The sequence below is a fragment of the Armigeres subalbatus genome, unplaced genomic scaffold (genome assembly GCF_024139115.2).
Source record: "Armigeres subalbatus isolate Guangzhou_Male unplaced genomic scaffold, GZ_Asu_2 Contig151, whole genome shotgun sequence".
Taxonomy (NCBI): Eukaryota; Metazoa; Arthropoda; class Insecta; order Diptera; family Culicidae; genus Armigeres; species Armigeres subalbatus.
In genome coordinates, this window is record NW_026942297.1 from 34,709 (window position 1) to 55,000 (window position 20,292).

General features: G+C 43.1%; 1 protein-coding gene across 1 annotated transcript in view; it reads left to right on the top strand.

The window, feature by feature from the left end:
- The first annotated feature begins 14,698 nt into the window (after positions 1 to 14,698).
- Positions 14,699 to 20,292, top strand: part of LOC134202895 (RAC family serine/threonine-protein kinase homolog) — a 113,987-nt gene continuing 108,393 nt past the window's right edge. The window contains exons 1-2 of the mRNA XM_062677877.1: positions 14,699 to 14,731; positions 14,884 to 14,961. Coding sequence (XP_062533861.1) covers positions 14,699 to 14,731; positions 14,884 to 14,961 — 111 coding nt within the window. The remainder of the gene's footprint in view (positions 14,732 to 14,883; positions 14,962 to 20,292) is intronic.

Below are 20,292 nucleotides of genomic sequence, written 5' to 3' on the forward strand. Positions count from 1 at the left end.
CCTCCTGGAAGCTTATTCTGGAATTATTTCAGAAAATGTTTCTGGAATTATTCAGGGGGGCGTGCGGTAAGACGCGTGGCTACAAAGCAAGACCATGCTGAGGGTGGCTGGGTTCGATTCCCGGTGCCGGTCTAGGCAATTTTCGGACTAGAAATTGTCTCGACTTCCCTGGGCATAAATGTATCATCGTGTTAGCCTCATGGTATACGAATGCAAAAATGGTAACCTAGCTTAGAAACCTCGCAGTTAATAACTGTGGAAGTGCTTAATGAACACTAAGCTGCGAGGCGGCTCTGTCCCAGTGTGGGGATGTAATGCCAATAAGAAGAAGATTATTCAGGATGTTCCTGCAGAACATGAGCCAAGAGCGTGCCTTGGTGTTCTTAGTTTTGAACTCTGAACACTGTTCAGTGTGCACTGGGTTGGTACGCAAGCTAAACGATCATGGTAACTAAGGCTTGTTCGCGACAAAATCTGGACACAAAACTTTAAGAATAAAAATAAACTGCTGTTGGTTTATTTCGGTACGTTTTTACTTCAAATGGCTTCATTCCTTATCGATGCTTCGATGTATGCACGAAACTTGGTGACATTTGAATTTTCAAAGAAATAATACGTGCCGAAAGATCTGGCATCCTCAGTAGAATTTGTTTCGAGCTCGTATCCTTCTGGTGGCTCATAAAATCCGTTTTCTCTCTAACGTTTTAGATGTTGTCAAACAAGCATCGACAAATTTTAAAACGCTTTGAACAGTGTTCACATGAAAACAAAATGTTTTTAGTCAGTTTCTGGATCGAGAGACCCGAATTTCAATTGCGACTGCACACAATTCTTTCCGAACCTGCAATTCCTCCGACGCCATCTTTCACTACGTACTTGTAACACTTATGAGAAATATATTTTCAGAAAGTACAGACATACATTCATCAATCTACGAAATAATTCACTTGTTGATGAACTATTTCAAAAGTTATACATGTTTAAAGGTGTCCAGATTTTGTCGCGAACAAGCCTTAAGATTCCTTAGATTTGGAACTATGCAAAAACATACGAGCATACTTGATTTCTATCCGTTAGATGCCCACGTGTTCCATTACCAGTCGAAAAATGTAGCATGCCGTCGCTTGAATTTGTTTTCCTAGGATGCAAGTTGCTAAGTTAGGTCAGTGCTCTTGAACAGTGTGCTGTGTTCAAAACGTTTTGAACACGAACACGCGTTCTCGTGTTCAGATGCATCTCTGCCTGCAGGAATTATTCTGGAAATTACTTCTGAAATTCCTCCGGAAGTGTCTTCTGAAATTCCTCCAAGAGGCCCTTTTGGCATTCAACCAGAAATTCCTCCACGAATTTCTCCGAAAGTTGTTCCAAGCAGTCCTCCAGGAAGTTGTTACTAGGATTCCTCCTGCAGTTGTTCCAAGAATTCCTCCTGGAATTGATGCAAGAATCTCAAGAATCAAGATAGGAAATTCTTCATCGAAAAATCACCCAGCGATCCAGGTACTCGAAAATTCTAACCAGAGAAAAAAAATCACCTTTGGAATATTTGACAGAACTCCCAAATGAATTACTGGGTAGTTTTGGATTAATTTAAAGAGGAATTTCCGTAGTTTTTTTTTTAGAAGTTAGAGGAATTTTTGAAAAAAACTGAAGAATCTCTGGTAAAAATGTTGGCGATATACTGGTGGGAGAGCTATTTAAGGGATGAGGGGTGGATATTTCTGGTTAAATTCAAGGGAAAATTCTTATAGAACTTCCTGGTTGAGCTCCTGAGAAAACTTCTGTGGTAATTTCTTAATGAATTTCCGAGGGAATTTCTGAGGAAATTTCTGAGAGAAATTGCAGAAGAATTTACCGAATAATTTCTGTCGAAATTTTGGAATGAATTCCGGGGGTTGTTTCCGAAGAATTCTCCGAGGATTTTCCAGAGGAATTTCAACAGAAGTTCCTGGAGGAATCTTCAGGTTAGTTCCTCGGGAACGCTTGGTATATTTCAAAGGACTATCTGAGGGGCCCTCCTTAGCGTGCGGTAAGATGAGCGGCTATAAAGCTAGACCATGCTGAGGGTGGCTGGGTTCGATTCTCGGTGCCGGTCTAGGCAATTTTCGGCTTGGAAATTATCTCAACTTCCCTGGGCATAGAAGTATCATCGTATTAACCTCATGGCATACAAATGCAGAAATGATAACTAAGCTATGAAACCTCGCAGTTGATATTAGCTCAGTGGGGGATGTAATGCCAATAAGAAAAGGGAATATACAGAGGAAATAGTAGAAAATTTTCGGGGGAACTCCTGATGAACTTTCCAAAGGATTTTTTTCTGGAATTTGTAACGGAATTCCAGGAAATTCTGAAGAAAGTTTAGATGAGATGGCCAGAGGTGAGAAATTCCGTATGAATTGCGGAGAGAACTTCCAGAGGTATGCATTTATGAACTTTCGAAGGATTTCTTTCAGAACAGCGAGCAGTGCGATGCGTGCCTACACAGCAAAACCAACTAGAAAATTCCCGGATTCGGTTGCTGATCTTGGTCTAGGAAATTATCGATTAGAATATTTCTTCATTTTCCCTGGGCATAGAGTATTCATGTCATTGACATAGTTCACAAACATATGTTTAGTTACTTGGCTTAGAAACCTTGCGAGTCAACAATGTCCCAGTTGGCAATGCCATGCCAACAAAAATGAAGGATATTTTGCACTCCCCTGCGGCAATAACAATCCACTGTCGCTTTCAATAGCCATGTGTTCTTCGAACGTGTTGCTTGCGATCATTTTGCTTCAGCTCGTGCCATCATCAATCGCCATACTCCTGGACGGATCATGCGAATCGATTCAGGAACACCTGGTCCCACCATTGAGCTGCTTCACAATGTGCTGTTGGTCAACCTAACTTTGCTTCCGGTGGGCATTACCAAGCCAGACAAGCGTGCATCTCGGTCCCATATGCGAACAGCACGTTCTTCACCGAACAGCACGTTCTTCACGGCGACGGTGACGCTGCGTTACCACTTGATCTCTTACTGAAGTTCATTATTACTAGATTGTCTGTGGGAGATAAACGAAGATTCTTATAGTAGTGTCAACATGCCGAATGTCAGTACAATCAAAAGAGGTTATCAACGATAAGAGCTAGATCATGTTTCTTTCACCTCTCAACATTGAACATTAAATGTATTCTAAGAAACCTGATGCCTTTCATGCTTTCCGTCAACACGGGAGATCTGAGCTTTTCGAAGACTACTTGAGGCTTGAAAGAGTACTTAAAAATCTTCTCAATGTTAAAAAACGTACCAATTTTGATTAATTTCAATCTTCTGAAAAACGGTGATAAAGCACATAGTCGATTACTTGACCTGTATAACTGTTGCCATTAGATTGTATATTGTTTGTATTGTTTGCATTTGAAAATTATTAGAAATAATTATCTTCTAAAGAATCAACTTTTGGTCAAGCAAAAAGAATTACATTGGAGATTCTAAAAACATTGTAGCATTCTGGCACGATTTTATAGAATTGGTTTTGCGAGGAACTTTCTAAGCCAAATTTTCATAATTGGGTCGCTAGTTGGCACCATGGTATCAATATTAAATGGTCCTATGAATCGTCCTTACATTTATTTCGCTCACGAATTGCTGAAACAATAGATTATTAAAATACCGCGTTTTTCTGTGATGAACGGTTATTGAATTGCCACGGGGTTTCCGGGATCAATAATATATGCATGCAACCCCGGCGACCATCGCAGCACAGGAAAATAAACCCTTTTTTTTCCTAGTACACTCATGTGGCGAGTATGGTGATTGATATGTTCGGTTTGTTGCTTCGGTTCGGTCTTCGGCCAAATCTTCATACTACAAATAAAAAAATATTAGTAGCTATATTCATTAGAGCTTCTATTAGAGCTTCTTAAATTATCCCAATTTTTCCGTGCTACAATTACCCAGCTGTTGTCTACCCCTGAGATTCAAAGTCTAGCAGGGAATTTCGACAGAAATTCTAGAGGGATTCCCGGGAATATCAGGAGATAGCAATTATGTCCTTTTGAGAATCCTATCGGCGCTTAATTTCGCATTCTTCTTTTTCCACTTCATTTGCAGCAACCACAATACTGTGAAATGGTGACAATTTTATAAAAACGTATTATTTTCTTAAATTTACAATTATTTACAGCTACTTACCTAGGATAGGATGTGACAAGTAGTCAGTAAAAATCGTACCGATTTTCTGTCACATTCGTACCGGTTGCTGATTGGTTGAAAATGACAATCGATTACTTCGATTGGTAGCGGCGCGTTTTCCGTAGGGCAGCATGTTGTTAGTTTAGCCGTGTTGCAGGTTTTTAAAGTTGATATTAAGCAAAATACGTAAATGTTTGAGTTCCAGTTTTTTGGTAAGAAATAAATTTTCATTTTCGATCTCAAAGTCATTTTTTCAGTAGCGAAAACTTCTCTCTGTTAGTCTTTCACTTCTCTTACATAAATAGTGGATGGAACGGGAAGAAAAACATCAAATTTTGATACATGATATTTAAAAGATTTTGTACCAAATTATTTTGGCTGCACTGGCGACCACCTCGTCAGAGCAACCGACTAAAAAACAACAAGGCAGTCTCAATTGAGTTGACACATCCTATCCTAGCTACTTACCAGCTTGATGACATTTTGCCAAATTGACTTACGACAGAAGACAGAAAATGTTTTATTTTTCGCCTACTTTCTGAATTACATAAGGTCAAAATTACTTTGGTAATTAGATCAAATTTTCCTTGAGTATTTTCCTTGAGAACTGCATACTAAGCTTAAGGAGTCGACGATAGTGTGATCGGGAATGCTCTTTGGAAAAGAGGGAGGATATGGGAGAAGGGGTTTTGCTTAGCAATCGATCAATTCAATGTAAGTCTTGAACCCCATGACCGATTTGAACCAAATTTGTTTCAAATATTGTCTGTTCCAAGGAAACGGTTTTAGTGGGTATGGGTCGGTCATTTAATTTTTATTTTGTAAACACGTATTCTCTACCCAAAGGAAACTATTATAGACAGGCTGGGAGGAACTTTTGGAATGCGGGAGTTTATTGGGGTTGGTATTGTTTAGAAAACGTCTTAATTTAAAATCCGTCTTATTTAGTTCATCCGAGGTTCTTTGACATTGTACAATGTACCGAAAACAAATTGCCCGAATTCCTCAAAAATACCAAGACCTCGACAATAACATTTTCCCGATAATAACATTCTCCGAAAAATGACCTTAACGAAAATGATATTTCCCGAAAACGATACTTCCCGATACACATATCCAAGAATATGGCATTTCCCTGAATGAAGCTGGCCATTAACATAACACTATTTGGCCTAAGGTCATTCGACATGAAGGCATTTGGGATAATTATGAACAGCATCAGTAAAATCTTTCATAGAAAGCATGCAATATAAGGTATAAAGCAATGGTAATTGTTACCCTTCATCGGAATCATGGTTTGCCCAGTGAAAAGCAATGAATAATGTGTTTCCTTCTGAATGGTGGATGTGACTGCTTCTTTAAATGTAGGCATTTGCCCGGACTAAGGCAATGGTGGGTGTGATCCCTTCTTTAAAAATATGCGTTTGCCCGGAATAATGTATCGGTTGAGGTTTTTCCTTCTTTAGAAATAGACGTTTGCTCGGAATATGGCTATTCAAACCCACGATCCCTTTTTTCAAAATCAGTCAATGTTTCTAAAAGCCTTTTCTTAATCAAATGATGAAGTATCAATAAGTAAACACAATTACCCTGTTGACCAATTGGTTTTATCATTTTCCGATTGTGAAAAAAAAAACTGCGAACCAAACTGGCAATTCCGAGCAAGGCCGGGTACATAAAGCTAGTGAACGTTAATAATGCGGTGTTTGTTTGTGACGCTTGCTTGAGTCTGGCCGAATTCGATGATCGGCTCTGCGAGAAACGGTTAGATGAAATTGCGAATAAGCTAAATAATCTGGCCGGTGTTGTGGAAACAGTTAAGAATCTTGATCAGATTATTCGAAAAGTGGTTCGTGAAGAAACTGTGCGTGTGATCGATCGGAGCAATATTGTAACGGATGAAAAGGATTCTCCCCGGCGTATGGTCACAAGATCGTCTGCTAAACGGCGAAGACAGAACGAAACAGTGATCCATAGTGATGTAGGAAGTACACCAAAAACAAGCTTTGCGTATTAAAAGTAGGTGGGAAGAAAATTTCTGAAGAGCCAAAAGAAGAAAAGCGAAAACCAAACCCCGTTGTCATTATCAAACCAAAGGAGGGTATGGTGGTAAAAGATGTTCGAGCAGAATTACGAAAGAATGTGATGCTAGACATCTGAATGTGCAAGGCATTACGAGTGGTAAGGGTGGTGAGGTCATGACTGCTCTAAAAGACGAACGAAGTGTCAAACTTCTGAAAGAGAATGTGGAGAAAAATATGGGTTGTCTGTATGATATAAACGTACGTAAAAATCTGAAACCAACCATCAAACTGATCGGCATGAGTGATGAATTGAGTGAACAATAAGAGTTAAAAGATACTTTGGTTGACCGAAATGATGCTTTTGGATGCCTTACGCATTTTAAATTGTGCAAAGCATATTGTAATGCGAAGTTGCAGTTTAACAACGTTGCAGTTTAGTGACGCCGCAACGTTCACTAAGGTGATGCAAGTTGTGTGTGCAAGTGAAGAAAAGTTGAACTGTGGATGGGATCGCTGTCGAGTTATTGATGGCTTGCAAGTTACAAGATGCTATAAGGACATAGTTGGAAGAGTACCACGATGGCAGTCAATATGGCACCGGAGCTTCCGCGGGTCAACCCCACACCTCCCGCACTCCTCTCCCACCAACATTCGAATGCATCGATCAGCATCGATCAAAAGTTTGATATTCAAATTACTAACCTGTTCACAGCATATTTATTCACTATCCGTGATAATGAACATGTTTTTCCAAAGAGTCCTATGTATTTCGGCTCGAATTATATCATAAATTAGCAGTTTCGTGCCAATTTAATAGCCGTTCGCGATTTGGTGGGGTTATCACTGCACTTCACTTCTTCTCAAAGGGCATTGGAAAAATCAAGTTTTTACTCACTTCTCCGCACATGAGCAGCCCGAAATGTTGATGGAATGCCAATTAAAATTCACTTTTCGAAATCAGTCACTTGTTAAACCGAAAACTTAATATTAACTGCTATTTTTGCCAAAAAAAAGGTTAAAATTTATCGATAACAAAATAAGTACACAGTTTGATGTCAGATCATACAATTTAGAAATCAACAGCAAAATGAGATCAAAATATGTAATCAGTCATGATGATTCATATTTGAAAACAAATTATGATTTCGATTTGATATCAATATCAAAATATGTTTTCTATATGCTCTCATTATGTTTTCAGACTTTGCTCGGGAATAACTAGGGTGGTTCAAAAATAATTTTGCTCCGCCACGCTCAGTCGATTATTATTTATAATGTGGGTGTCATCCGATAGTTTGGGCTAGTTTGAAAATAAGCTTACCGTGCACAGGTTGTTTCAGGTTTGTATGACAGTTAATATGGCGAGGTTGAATTTTACATTATTCTGATTGTGGCACTCCATCATTGGACGCTGGCGAGGGGGAGACCATATGACTGGATGAAATATTCAAAATACCCAGAATTTGTCTGTGATTTCTATCGCACCATGGGCAGATACTTCTAGTCTAGTATAGTCTACACTATCGCACCAGGGGCAGATGCTTCTTAAAAAAGTGTGACATGGTGACACGCTATTTTTGCGTTACGTAATCAATGGATCTTTCCTGCAGTGCGGTTTTCGTTTATTGAAATCTCTGGAATGTTGCTTTCAGCTATGTGGGTTCTCTTTTCGCCAGCGTTTGGAGGTCATCGGACCGGATAGTCTGCATACCGTATCGAACGACAACGGCCAACGATGTATAAGCTTTGCAGCCTCCCGCGGAATGGTAGTCCGAAGCACTTTCTTCCCCGCAAGAATATCCACAAGGTCTAATGGAAATCACATAATCAAGTAACGGAAGACCAAATCGACCACTTTCTAATCGGCGGTAAATTCTTCTTCGACATCATGAACGTACGCACTTACCGCAATCCGACCACTACCTCGTTGCAGTATGTCTGCGCTCAAAACTCTCGACGGTGCACAACACGCAACGCCGCTGCTAAACATTGGGCGGCAACAAGACGATAGAATTCCCCAAGACTACGCGCAGCAGCTGGAAATGGCACTCCCAACGAAAGAGCAACTAGACGCTCGTCTCTTGAAGATGGCTGGATAGATATTCGATCCACCATTGGAAGCACCGCAACCACTGCAATAGGCACGGTGCCCTCGGATCAGAGAAACGACTGGTATGACGGCGAATGTGGGCAGTTAGTTGAGGAGAAGAATGCAGCATGGGCGAGACTGCTGCAACACCACACGAGGGCGATCGAGGCACGATTCAAACGGGTGCCGAACAGGCAAAACTCGATTTTTCGCTTAGCTTAGCTTAGACTGACTGTACATATCAATGGTTGCTACTCCGTCATTGATCAGAACTGGTGCAAATTGCACTTCGATCCAAGTAAATAGTGTTGGGATTTACCATGTACTCTCGAAGTGCACGTTTCAGCAGCTCGAAAATATTGATCAATAACGGCGCCGGCCAAGTCCTTACAGGCAGTTGGGAAAGGGAGGGAATGTTGGTGTATGGTTATTGTTGCTACTAGAGACCGAGAATACCTCTGCATCTCCACAATTACCACGGGAAGGAAGTTGTATTAGTTGGGAGGGTTATCAGTAACATAGATAGGGATTCACCATGGAAAGTGATGTGATCTATGTTACTTCTATACAACTATGCCGGTCAACATCCTCAGAATCGTATCCGGATGACATAATTCCACTTGTCTTGCAAAATTTTGAAGTTAACTATTCTGTAACCCCTTTTTAACCGACGCAATGGGTTATGTTCGCCTATTTTTTGTCATTACCTTGAAAAGCAGTGACTGAACCGACCTATTCTCTAAACATGCATACCCCAGAATTCTCGAGATATTGAACGCCGATTTTTTGTAGTGGAAAGTTCTATTTGATTTGACCGTCCGTCCATTCTTGGCTCCACTATTTGGCCAGCACGTGTTCTCAATAGCTTATCAAGGGCTGCATCTGTCCCTCACTTTCAGCCTATTTCCTAAGATTAAATCTTTACCACCATTTCAAAATTCGACAGCTCTCGCAACACAGACTCTCGCTTGAGACCGAGAAAAAAAACACAAAGCGCACTAAAGCGCACAGCTATAAAAAAAAGTAACGCGATTGGTAGAAAACAAACTTTTCCCTCTCGACTGGGTTCACGTCTTGTCTTTGGTCGTTCTTGTCGCTCGCCATAGTGCCTTTGGGGTAAGGAATTTAATTAAACTTTTGATATTCCATTGTTCACACTGGCTGCGGCTGCGGGTTCCACTGAGGCTGCTGGTTCGGTGTTGCAAAAACCCAATGTTCCAGCCACTTCCGCTCGCTGACTGGCCCGAAGGCTGGCCCGTAATTGGATGAGTACGGTTGGATTGTGCGGTGGTGATGGCGGGACGGACCAGTGCTGCTGCTGCTGCTGCTGTTGGTGCCACTCACAACAAGGGCCGGACCCTGGCGGAAGCTTTGTCTTTACGAGGCTTGCCGTGGGATGGAAAACTATGAAATGGTGCAGGCGCAAGTTTGTGATTTCTCATTTGTGCTTTATTGTATTTGTAAAAGTTTGAACGATTTATTATGGGTGGCTCTATTGTTCTCGTTTTATTTTTGGTTTCTCTATTTCAAACATTTGTACGCGCTTTCAAACTGTTACATTTTTTGACGCATTATTCTAGTGCATGTTTCAAATCTGATTCTGATTCTACTAAAATTGTCCAATCATGTGAACAAGTTCTTTATGTTTGTTTTCGAATTCCTATCAAGAATGTTGAGATCAACACCCACCCATGTTCACTGCAACTAGCAACTAAGTAGAAAGTGTTGATGAGAAAATTGTGCGCCGCATCCGTTACATTCGAGTAAATTAAAAATTTATATTAGGGGGAAAGACCGCTTTGGCAGGTTTTGTTCTATTATTGGCAGGGGGGTTTTTGTCGACCAAATTTTATGAAATTTGACCACAATATTCTTTGATATGCAAAGAATGTTTAGGCCAAATTTGAGCCTAGTCAGTCATAAAAACCCCCTGCCAATAATAGAACAAAACCTGCCGAAGCCGTCATTCCCCCTATATTATTATTTATATTTATATTTATATTATATAATTAAAAATTTATATTAGAAAATATAGGAACTGCACTTACGTTATAACCAAAAATATTTAATCAGTTCGCGCTGGAAGATTGAAATTGAAACTTGAACATGCCTTCCCCCGCAAGGTCATTCTAGATTTGGTTTCCTAATAGTTCAATTCTGTTTATTGAGAGCCACGAGAAGATCGTGTGATTCAAAAGCTTTGCACTAGCACACGACTGCTGAAAAGATTAAATATTTCTTGCCTCGTCTTAGCGCTGAAAATGATTGAATATTTCCTCATTAAAGTCGGTTGAAAAACATTTATTCGAAGAGCCAGTCTTATCTATCAAGATCTGAGTTCTGTAGAAATACCTCGGGAAATTCTTGAGAAAATTAAAATTGTCTCATATTGAACAACGTGAAAACCGTCAAGATGCTTTCCACCACGTGGTTGACAAATGGAAACAATAGTTTCCCGAACCGCTTGGCACGGCAACAATCTTCAGTGGGCGGAAAAGCAGCGTTGCACGTTTGTTTACCTACCGGCACACAATGGACTCCAAACGTCATCATAACGACCACGGTCCAAAGAATTCCTCGTTGTGTTGGATGTTGTTGCAGCTGCGGCTGATTCAAGTCCGCCGGGTAAGCTCGGACCGGCAGACATACCACGCGGACACAACTTATTTGCACATCCTTCGCATTGCAAACATGCAAATGTTTGCTCAGTGTACCGGGAGCCCGCTCTCCGGGATCGTCATCGTCGTCGTTGTCGTGGGATGGTGGTTCGAATACATCACCCTGTCACCACCGCACCGGGCGGTCGGGAGACGATATGGGTGAATAAGGACAAAATATGTGTGCTTGCTTATTCATATAATGGACCTGAGGTGTTGAAGGGACTTGAAGAGAAATCGGGAGAATTCAGCTTGATTTCATATGTTTGATTGAATTCCACTTCGCAGTCTATCTGAATATATTGAATGTGATCACTGTTGAGGAATTGTAAAAGAAATTTCATAAACCGGTAGGTGCGATTCAACAATATTGCTGTTATGAATCCAGTCGAGACTTGCATCAGAATGATGAAATGAAAAGTTTAAAGTTATACATTCTGTTGGCTTTCTTCTTCTTCTTCTTCTTCTTCTTCTTATTGGCATTACATCCCCACACTGGGACAGAGCCGCCTCGCAGCTTAGTGTTCATTAAGCACTTCCACAGTTATTAACTGCGAGGTTTCTAAGCCAGGTTACCATTTTGCATTCGTATATCATGAGGCTAACACGATGATACTTTTATGCCCAGGGAAGTCGAGACAATTTCCAATCCGAAAATTGCCTAGACAGGCACCGGGAATCGAACCCAGCCACCCTCAGCATGGTCTTGCTTTGTAGCCGCGCATCTTACCGCACGGCTAAGGAGGGCCCCCATTCTGTTGGCTTTACTCTCCTTAAATTGAAATTTGTTCACAGAACATTAATCAAATGACAATCACAGTTGCAAATTTTAATCTCAGTTGATGGAATTCGGGTAATAAGAATGCCTCCGTCAATTTCCCAGTAAACCACATAACGTATAACAAACTGCAAATAAAATCGCATTTGCATCTATCGAAATCAAAATCGCATTGCACATCACACTATGTAAGACTATTGTCGAGAAAAGTTGCATTGAATGCATCATATACGACTGTTTTTATCAAGTTGATTAGCTGAAGAATTGATTTAATCCAGTATACTGAGGCAAACTTTTTTTGTATAAATTATGTGTCACACATGCATAAACTTTGTTTACAGTACCATGGAAATATCAGATCCTCCCGGGACTTAGGGGCTGTCCATATACAACGTGGACGGGGAAGGGTCATTTGGCCGAAACCCATTTGGCCGAACGCCACTAGGACGAACAAGCCATTAGGCCGAAACCCATCTGGCCGAAACCCATTTGGCCGAAAGTCTTTTGCCGAAAGGGTAATTTGTCCGAAAGGGTCGTTTGGCCGAAAGGATCTTTTGGCCGAAAGGGTCATTTGGCCGAATGGTTCGTTTGGCCAAAAGGATCATTTGTCCGAAAGGGTCGTTTGGCCGAATGGGTCGTTTGGCCGAATAGGTCATTTAGCCGAATAGGACATTTGACCAAATAGGTAATTTAGCCGAATAGTGAGGAATCAGGTATGAGAAGAGAGATGTCTCACTACCCACTTCGCACTATTCACTTTTCACAGTGAGTTGTGAGAAATGAGGAAAGAGAAGTGAGACGTCTCACTTCTCACTCCTCATTTCTTACTTCTCGATGTCAAAAGTGAGTAGTGCGAAGTGAGTAGTGAGACGTCTTACTACTCACTTCGCGCTTCTCACTTTTCACAGTGAGAAGTGAGAAATGAGGAGTGAGAACTGAGGAACGTCTCACTTCTCTTTCCTCATTTCTTACTTTTCACTGTGAAAAGTGAGTAGTGCGAAGTGGGTAGTGAGACGTCTTTCTTCTCATTCCAGATTTCTCATTTTTCAATAAACTGTTCGGCTAAATTACCTATTTGGCCAAATGCCATATTCGGCTAAATGACCTATTCGGCCAATCGACCCATTCGGCCAAACGACCCTTTCGGCCAAATGACATTTTCGGCTAAATGACCCATTCGGCCAAATGACCCATTCGGCCAAACGACCCTTTCAGCAAAACGACTCTTTCGGCTAACTGACCCTTTCAGGCAAACAACCGTATCGGCCAAACAACCGTTTCGGCCAAACGACCCTTTCGGCCAAATGACCCTTTCGGCCAAACGACCCTTTCGGCCAAATGACCCTTTCGGCCAAATGACCCTTTCGGCCAAATGACCCTTTCGGCCAAACAACCCTTTCGACCAAATGACCCATTCGGCCAAATGATTTTCGGCCTAATGGTCTGTTCGGCCGTCTATAGCAGTCTATAGCACTCACAGTCTTCCTCAGCTATAAAATGCTTATGGGGGTTATTCCTACTATGGCATAAACCGCATCCATCCATATGGTACGATACGCGCTTGCTACTCTCATGGCCATCGTCGTGTAGGTGCTGTTGAGCCGAGTCAGATTTCACCTCGTGATTACACCAGGTGCCCATATCTGAGTATTGACGTAGATACGCTGACCAGGAGTCTCCTCTTACTGCTTTTAATCGCAGAACTGTTTGACATGATTCTGGTCAACACAGTGATCGCTTTAGTGGCCTTCTCGCAAGCATAATCGAACTCTCTATTGAAAATTTGCCGGGATCGCCGTTTTCAAGACCAGATTGGGGATACCAAGAGCTCAGACCGCCCTAAACACTGGTCTGCGCTCTTCTCTTCCTAAGTCGTTGTGGGCTCTCTGCATCCTCCTCCTAGCTCGAAAACAGCTGACTGGCCTACGTGCATACCTTGACTTGCATCGCAGGCTCGGGGAATACTGCAACCAGCTCGTCCGAACTCAGATTTTGCAGATTGCGCTCGAATCGCATTGCTTGCGCAAACACATCCTTGCCAAAGGCTTCTGTCGTCCACTTTCGATCCTTGATACTGATCTCGCGTGGTTCCGAATATACCCTCCCTCCGACACAATATAGGACCACTTGGTGGTCGCTATGCGTATAGGCCTCGCAGAGTCTCCAGTTCATGTTCTTTGCTAAGGCAGGACTGCATAAGGTAACATCGATGATGGCCTCCTATCGAGATGCTCCACTGCTACCTTATCCATCTTCTAGTTGAACTGATCAATCGCCCAACGTGGATTGCTGCGTAGTATCACTGGGTTGAGGTTAATTTGTATTACCTCCCCTCTAATTCACTTTCCATCGCCTGTTTGAACGCTGGACATTTTTAACCACCAGTAGCATGGTCTCTGCATCCATCGTGTAAGCGCCTGGCTGCTCAATGGGAAAATTTGTTTGGGAATTACTGCCGAGCACGGGATCGCTTATTACTCGTTGCACTGTCAGAGACCCTGAAACGAAAGCTTTATGCACTTAACAGCAGTAGTTTAAGCGCCACTCTTTTTTAGGAGAGACTGCTGTTGCCTTTCAATAGAGGCCCGGCTTGAGACACTCGTTTGGGCGGGTCAATAGGGCTCAAACAGTCGTCGAATTCAGCGTTACCAACAGACCAACAGAATTTCCGTAAATCTACAGAAGCTTAATAATTCAGGATGAAATGAATTGGATTCTTAATAACGGTGCAAGAATTTTCAGCATCACAATTCCCAACCACCCTGAGTGACGGCGAAAACCAATTAATTTAAACAATTCGGAACTAGGGGCATATTTACATCTTTGTGTATTCTAATTTATTCCAGGGCCCTAAGTGACGTCACTCGTTTTACATCGAGTTCTTCGAGCTCATTGATAAAAAAATGTTCAGATCTGACCTTGTGTCCGAGGTTCTGATAGGTTCAGCGACGGCAGCTGTGATGATAGGCAGCGATGGCTCCGTTTGCCAATGGCGGTGTCAATTCGGTAGATGGCGCTGTAGACTTGGGGTAGCAGCCTATCGCTGCGGAATGGAATTCGACCAGCGGGCACCATACATTCAACCGATCGAGTGTCGCAGAGGTCCTTGGTGCTCTCACCTAATCCGCGAGTGGGTTGAGATCATGCACGGGGTGTAGGCACCGTTTTCCAAAGGAGACGCCTGGTTGGTGGTTCGTGGTATTTGCTTGGTGTGGCGTGGTGAGCACGTGGCACTGGTAAGTAGGCAACCGGTGAAGCGAGTACAGCTGCCAGTAGCTTGGGATAGATGGTACTTTCTATTCTCGCCACCAGAGGCGCGGCCGTCACATGCGGTGTCCGTACACGGAAGAAATAAACTACCCAATAGTGAGATTAATTCACCCAACCTCGAACATCCGTACGGGAAGCCAAAATTGAGTAAGTAGGGTCGAAGTAGTTTGCCTTTACTCCCATGTTTAAAAAGTACCCAACGGAAAATTTATTTACCCAAATGTAAGTTTAATTCACTCAATTTCGACCTCAGGTAATAAAACTCAAAATTGGCTTCCCGTATTGAACTGGCGTCGTTGGATTGTTGGATTGACAAAAGAAAGAGTGGATGAAAGAGAAGAAAAAAAATAACTCAAAAGTAAGTTTAAAAATACTCAATTTTGGGTACTTTTTTTCTTCCGTGTACGATGCTCGATGGTTTTCTTCACCTCCGTCGTTACAGGGCTATCCCAGCCACGCGTTGTAGGAGTGGTTTGACGCACCGGAATTCGGCCGCCTCCAGACTGGAGGACGACCACAGACGTTGAACTGTGGGTCTTTTCACCAGGATTTGGTCTTTTAATAAACGCGTCACCCTCAGCAATCTAGAAGTCCGTTTTCGATGTAGGCCGGATAATTAGATGTAACCGCGCATACTAACTAAACTATCCACGGCACCAACAATTAGTGCAAATTCCTGACCTTTGGCCAATGGCCTCACTTTTATTCTACTTGAATCTTCTAGGGAGCTTATTCTGTGAGAATTTGCTCGACTTAACTGGTCAACGTTCACCACTCGAATAAAATTATAAAAAAAAACTTGCTGAATAAATTCGGCATTCAAACAGTGGCCTTGACCCCTGGATGCTATTAAAATTCCATGCATTTCAGCTTGGCCCTATCTACAAATTGAGGCTGTCTCATTCTGTCTACTATCAATTATGGACATGGTCTCTTTTTTTTTTGTCCGTTTTGTACCAAGTTATTTTTGAGATACCAGCCCAAGATTTTTTTATGTACAGGTTAACCGACTTGTCAATATCCCCAACTCAGCCATCTTGGAGTTTTGTATGGAATTTATGCTCGTTTGTTCACGTTTTGCACTGAAAATGTATGTTTGCCCCTTGCGCTGGTTATTCCCATCTACTGACGAAGTCGGATAACCTGTACATAAAAAAATCTTCTACCAGCCCATCCTTTTTTAGAAATTTAGGCAGCCTGTTGCGAACGTAATGAGATCGCAACTGTGCTCTCACCGAACCCTGCATATCAAGCTTTCAACAGTTCTCTTTTTCAAAGCTAGGTGGCGCAGGGCCATTTTTTAAAGAGCAAGGCGCTTTCGTGTCAAATGCTTTTTTTTTAACAGAAGTGTTTCGATTTTGTTACAACCCTTACAACACTCCTTCGCTGCCGTAATCTGGAAAAGTGACGTAATAGCCATTTTACTACATGCATGTTTTCCATTTTCTGTTAAAGAGCTCGATGAGTAGTACTCGCTAACACCATTTTTGGAAAATGGCGTATACGTCACTTTTTCAGATTACGGCAGTTCGGTACTCACCTGATCAGAAGCTGGATTCTGGACGTCGATTGTCAAACTCAGGTACTCATAACAAGGAGAATCAATCAAGGTGAAAAAGGTTCGATTACAGCGGACCAGGCAAATTTAGGGTACCACAGTTCATTCAACACGTGAAAGGAAAATGATCCAAAAGAGCATATAATGGGAATTGCGTTTTGAATAAAGCTAACTACCGAGTTTAAAGCTTACATTCCAAATTTATTTGCTCACGCAGGAGGATGATCGTTCATAGAAAGGTTACTACATAATGGTGTACTTGCGGTTTTATTTTATGGCAACATTGGCTAGCTTGGTGGATTGTCTGGAGGATGATGGCCGGGCGACTGGGGGAACTGGCATTGTTATAGCTGTCAGTTTCGCAGATCGGCTGGTGGTGATGGCCGGAGTATCGGGTTGGCTGGCGGCGGAGCGGGTTGTCCGTTCGGATTGGGCTCGATGGCGGTGGTTTACGGTCGGCTCGCACTAGGAGCGGCTTAGGTTTGGAAGAGTATTTGACTCTGGCCGCAGATTGGTCGGAACATCCGACGGGCCGTCCACTTCTGACCGGTTTTCGAATCGGATTCTTAAAAAGACGATGAAGCAGGTTGGCTGGACGATGCAGCAAGTTGTCCGGACGGAGTGCCTTCGAGGCAGGTTGGCCACGAAGAAGCGAGAACTGCCGAGTTCCAAAATTTCGGACTGTGGTCGTTTGCGCCTGTTTCCAAGATGGCGTCGATGATGCACTTGTGGCCGGCGAGTTATCGATGACTGTTGCCCAATCCTGCCTATGTTCTCGGGAAACCTATTGGCCGTAGTCGGATCTCCGGAATGATCTCCAGACGTCCAAAAGGAGAAAAAGAAAATGTGGTATTTTTGTTTTAAACACTTGTTTTTTTCTTCTCATCAAAGCTCACAAATTAGCTATTAAAAAAAATACATTTTTATAATTACAATTACCTACCTAGATACCTGGTTGGCTACAGCATCGATACACCTATGCCTGGCGTATTATAGAGCTCCATAATCGTCGGTCTTGGGCGATGTTCCTTCAGTTTTCCCGAACGTTCAGGGTCCCCAGGTCCGATTCCACCGCGTGCAGCCAGCGTGTTCGTGGCCTTCCACGAAGTCGCCGGCCCCTATCTGGTTCTCTGTTGAATATTGTTTTCGCTATTTTTTTCCGACATTCGCACTAAGTGACAAGCCCACTGAAGTCTGCCGTATTTTATACGATTCACAATATTTTCTTATTTGTATGCTTATACAGTGTCTACGCCATACACCATTTTCTAGTTTCTCTCCGAGTATTATACGCAGCACTTTTCGCTCGAAACCCCCAAAAGCCAACCGGTCCACCTCTTTTAATACCCATGCTTAATGTCCATAAAAGGCCACTGGTAGAATCAGAGTTCTGTATAGAGCAAATTTCGTTTCCGTCTGCATGCTGCGAGACCTAAGCTGGTTACGTAACCCGTAAAAGGCCCTATTCGCAGCAGCAATACGTCTTTTAACTTCACAGGAAACGTCATTGTCAGATGTCACAAGCGTTCCAAGGTAAACAAATTCTTTAACAACTTCAAACACATCCCCATCAAGCACTACCTCTACACCAACACCACTAGGTCTTCCCCTATCTCTACCTGCCACTTTGTCTTGGTAGAGTTAATGGTTCAGCCTATCCTCGGCGTCTCCCTCTTCAGTGGGACAAAAGCCTCCACTACTGCTCTGTGATCGATTCTAATAAGGTCCATGTCGTCCGCAAAGCCCAGGAGCATATGCGACCGTGTGATGATAGTGCCGTTCCTCTGCATGGCAGATCTCCTAATAGCGCCTTAGAGTGCAATGTTGAACAATAAATGCGAAAGTACATCACCCTGCTTCTATCCGTCTAAGGTCACAAACGTCTGCAATCAGTCACTTCGTCTGCAATCCGAATACTTGATTTCGAGCCTTCCAGCGTTGCACGTATCAGTCTAATCAGTTTCGCCGGAAAACCATGTTCGGACATTATCTGCCACAGCTCAATCGTACGCTGCTTTGAAATCAATGAACAGATGGTGAGTCTGCAAGTTGTACTCCCGGAATTTATCAAGGATCATCCGCCGGCTAAACATCTGATCCGTCGTATCGGTCCTCACGAAAACCTGTCTGGCATTCGCCGACGAAGGACTCCTCAAGCGGTCTCAGTCTGTTAAACAGGCTACGCGACAGGATTTTGTACGTCGAGTTTAGAAGGGTGATCCCTCTGTAAATGGCACACTCTAGTCTGTGTCCTTTCTTATAGATTGGGCATATGAGACCATCCAACCAGCCGGCAGGCAGTTCTTCATCCTCCCATATTTTCTGGATAATGTGGTGGATTGATTGATGCAGCTGCTCACTTCCGTGTTTTAGAAGCTCGACCGGGATCTCGTCCTACCCAGCAGCTATACTGTTTTCAGCACGTTTAGAGCCTTCTTAACCTCATCCAGCGTTGGTGGTTCCACTGCTTGACCGTCGCCGACTATGTCCATCCTGCTCCTTAAAACACCTTCATTGTCACCGTTCTACGAATCTTCGAAGTGCTCCTTCCACCTGGCTGCCACCATAGTCTTGACTGTCAGCAAATTCCCCTCTCGGTCATTGCACATGGCGTGCACTGGCGCAGTCTTATGCCGCGCGCCATTGACAGTTGCGTAAAACCTCCGCATATCGTTTCTATCCTTGATCTCCTGCGCTTCAGCTATCACACTCTCTTCGTGTTGCCTTTTTTTGTGATGGATTCGTTTCTCTTCTGCTCTTGCTACACTGTACCGCTCTCTGTTGGAAAGGGTACGAGCCACTAGCATTCGACTCCCAGCAACATTTCTCTCGTCCGTCACTCGCTGGCACTCCTCATCGCTGTGCAGTGCCTAACACTTCCTGCGCTGTTGTAGTCACATATTTTCCCACAATCTGTTGCCGTCGCCACATCCGGTTGCATCTCCTATCCGTTCGTCCAGTTTCTGGTGGTACTGTTCAGCATCTCCTTCAACTGACAAGCGTTGGATATTGAAACGCATCGTTGTTGTTGTTTTGTAAATTCGTGACGCTGGAAAGTTGCGCCCGAATTTTTGCAACTACAAGATAGTGATCCGAGTCGATGTTCGGACCACTGAAGGACCTTACATCTATAACATCCGAGAAATGTCGTCCGTCGACCAGCACGTGGTCTATCTGTGAGCAAGTGTCTCCACTCGGATGTTGCCAGGTGTGTTTGCGGATATTCTTACATGCGAAGTAGGTACTGCTTATTGCCATCCCTCTAGCAGCAGCAAAGGTTACAAGTCGCAGACCATTATCGTTGGTAGCGGAATGAAGGCTTTCCGTACCAATGACAGGGTGAAAGAAACTTTTTCTTCCCATCTGCGCATTTGCATCCCCGATGACAGTCTTTACATCGTGTGTTGGGCACTCTCCGTAGGCCTTATCATAGAACTCATCCTTCACGTCATCATGCTTATCGTTCGTTAGGGCATAGATGCTGATCAGGCTATAGTTGAATAATTTGTCCTTCATTCTCAACACGCAAATGCTGTCGCTTATCGGCTTCCACAGGATAACATGCTTCATCTGCTTCCCGATCACAATGAAGCCAACTCCTCGCTCTGCTCTGTTTCCGCCGCTATAGTTCTCCAGTTCTGGGCCACCGTATTTCCTTGTGCAGCTCACGAGCACGGAGCACAACACGTGCGGGTTTATTCAAAGTTCTCACGTTCCAAGATCCGACTTTCCAATCATT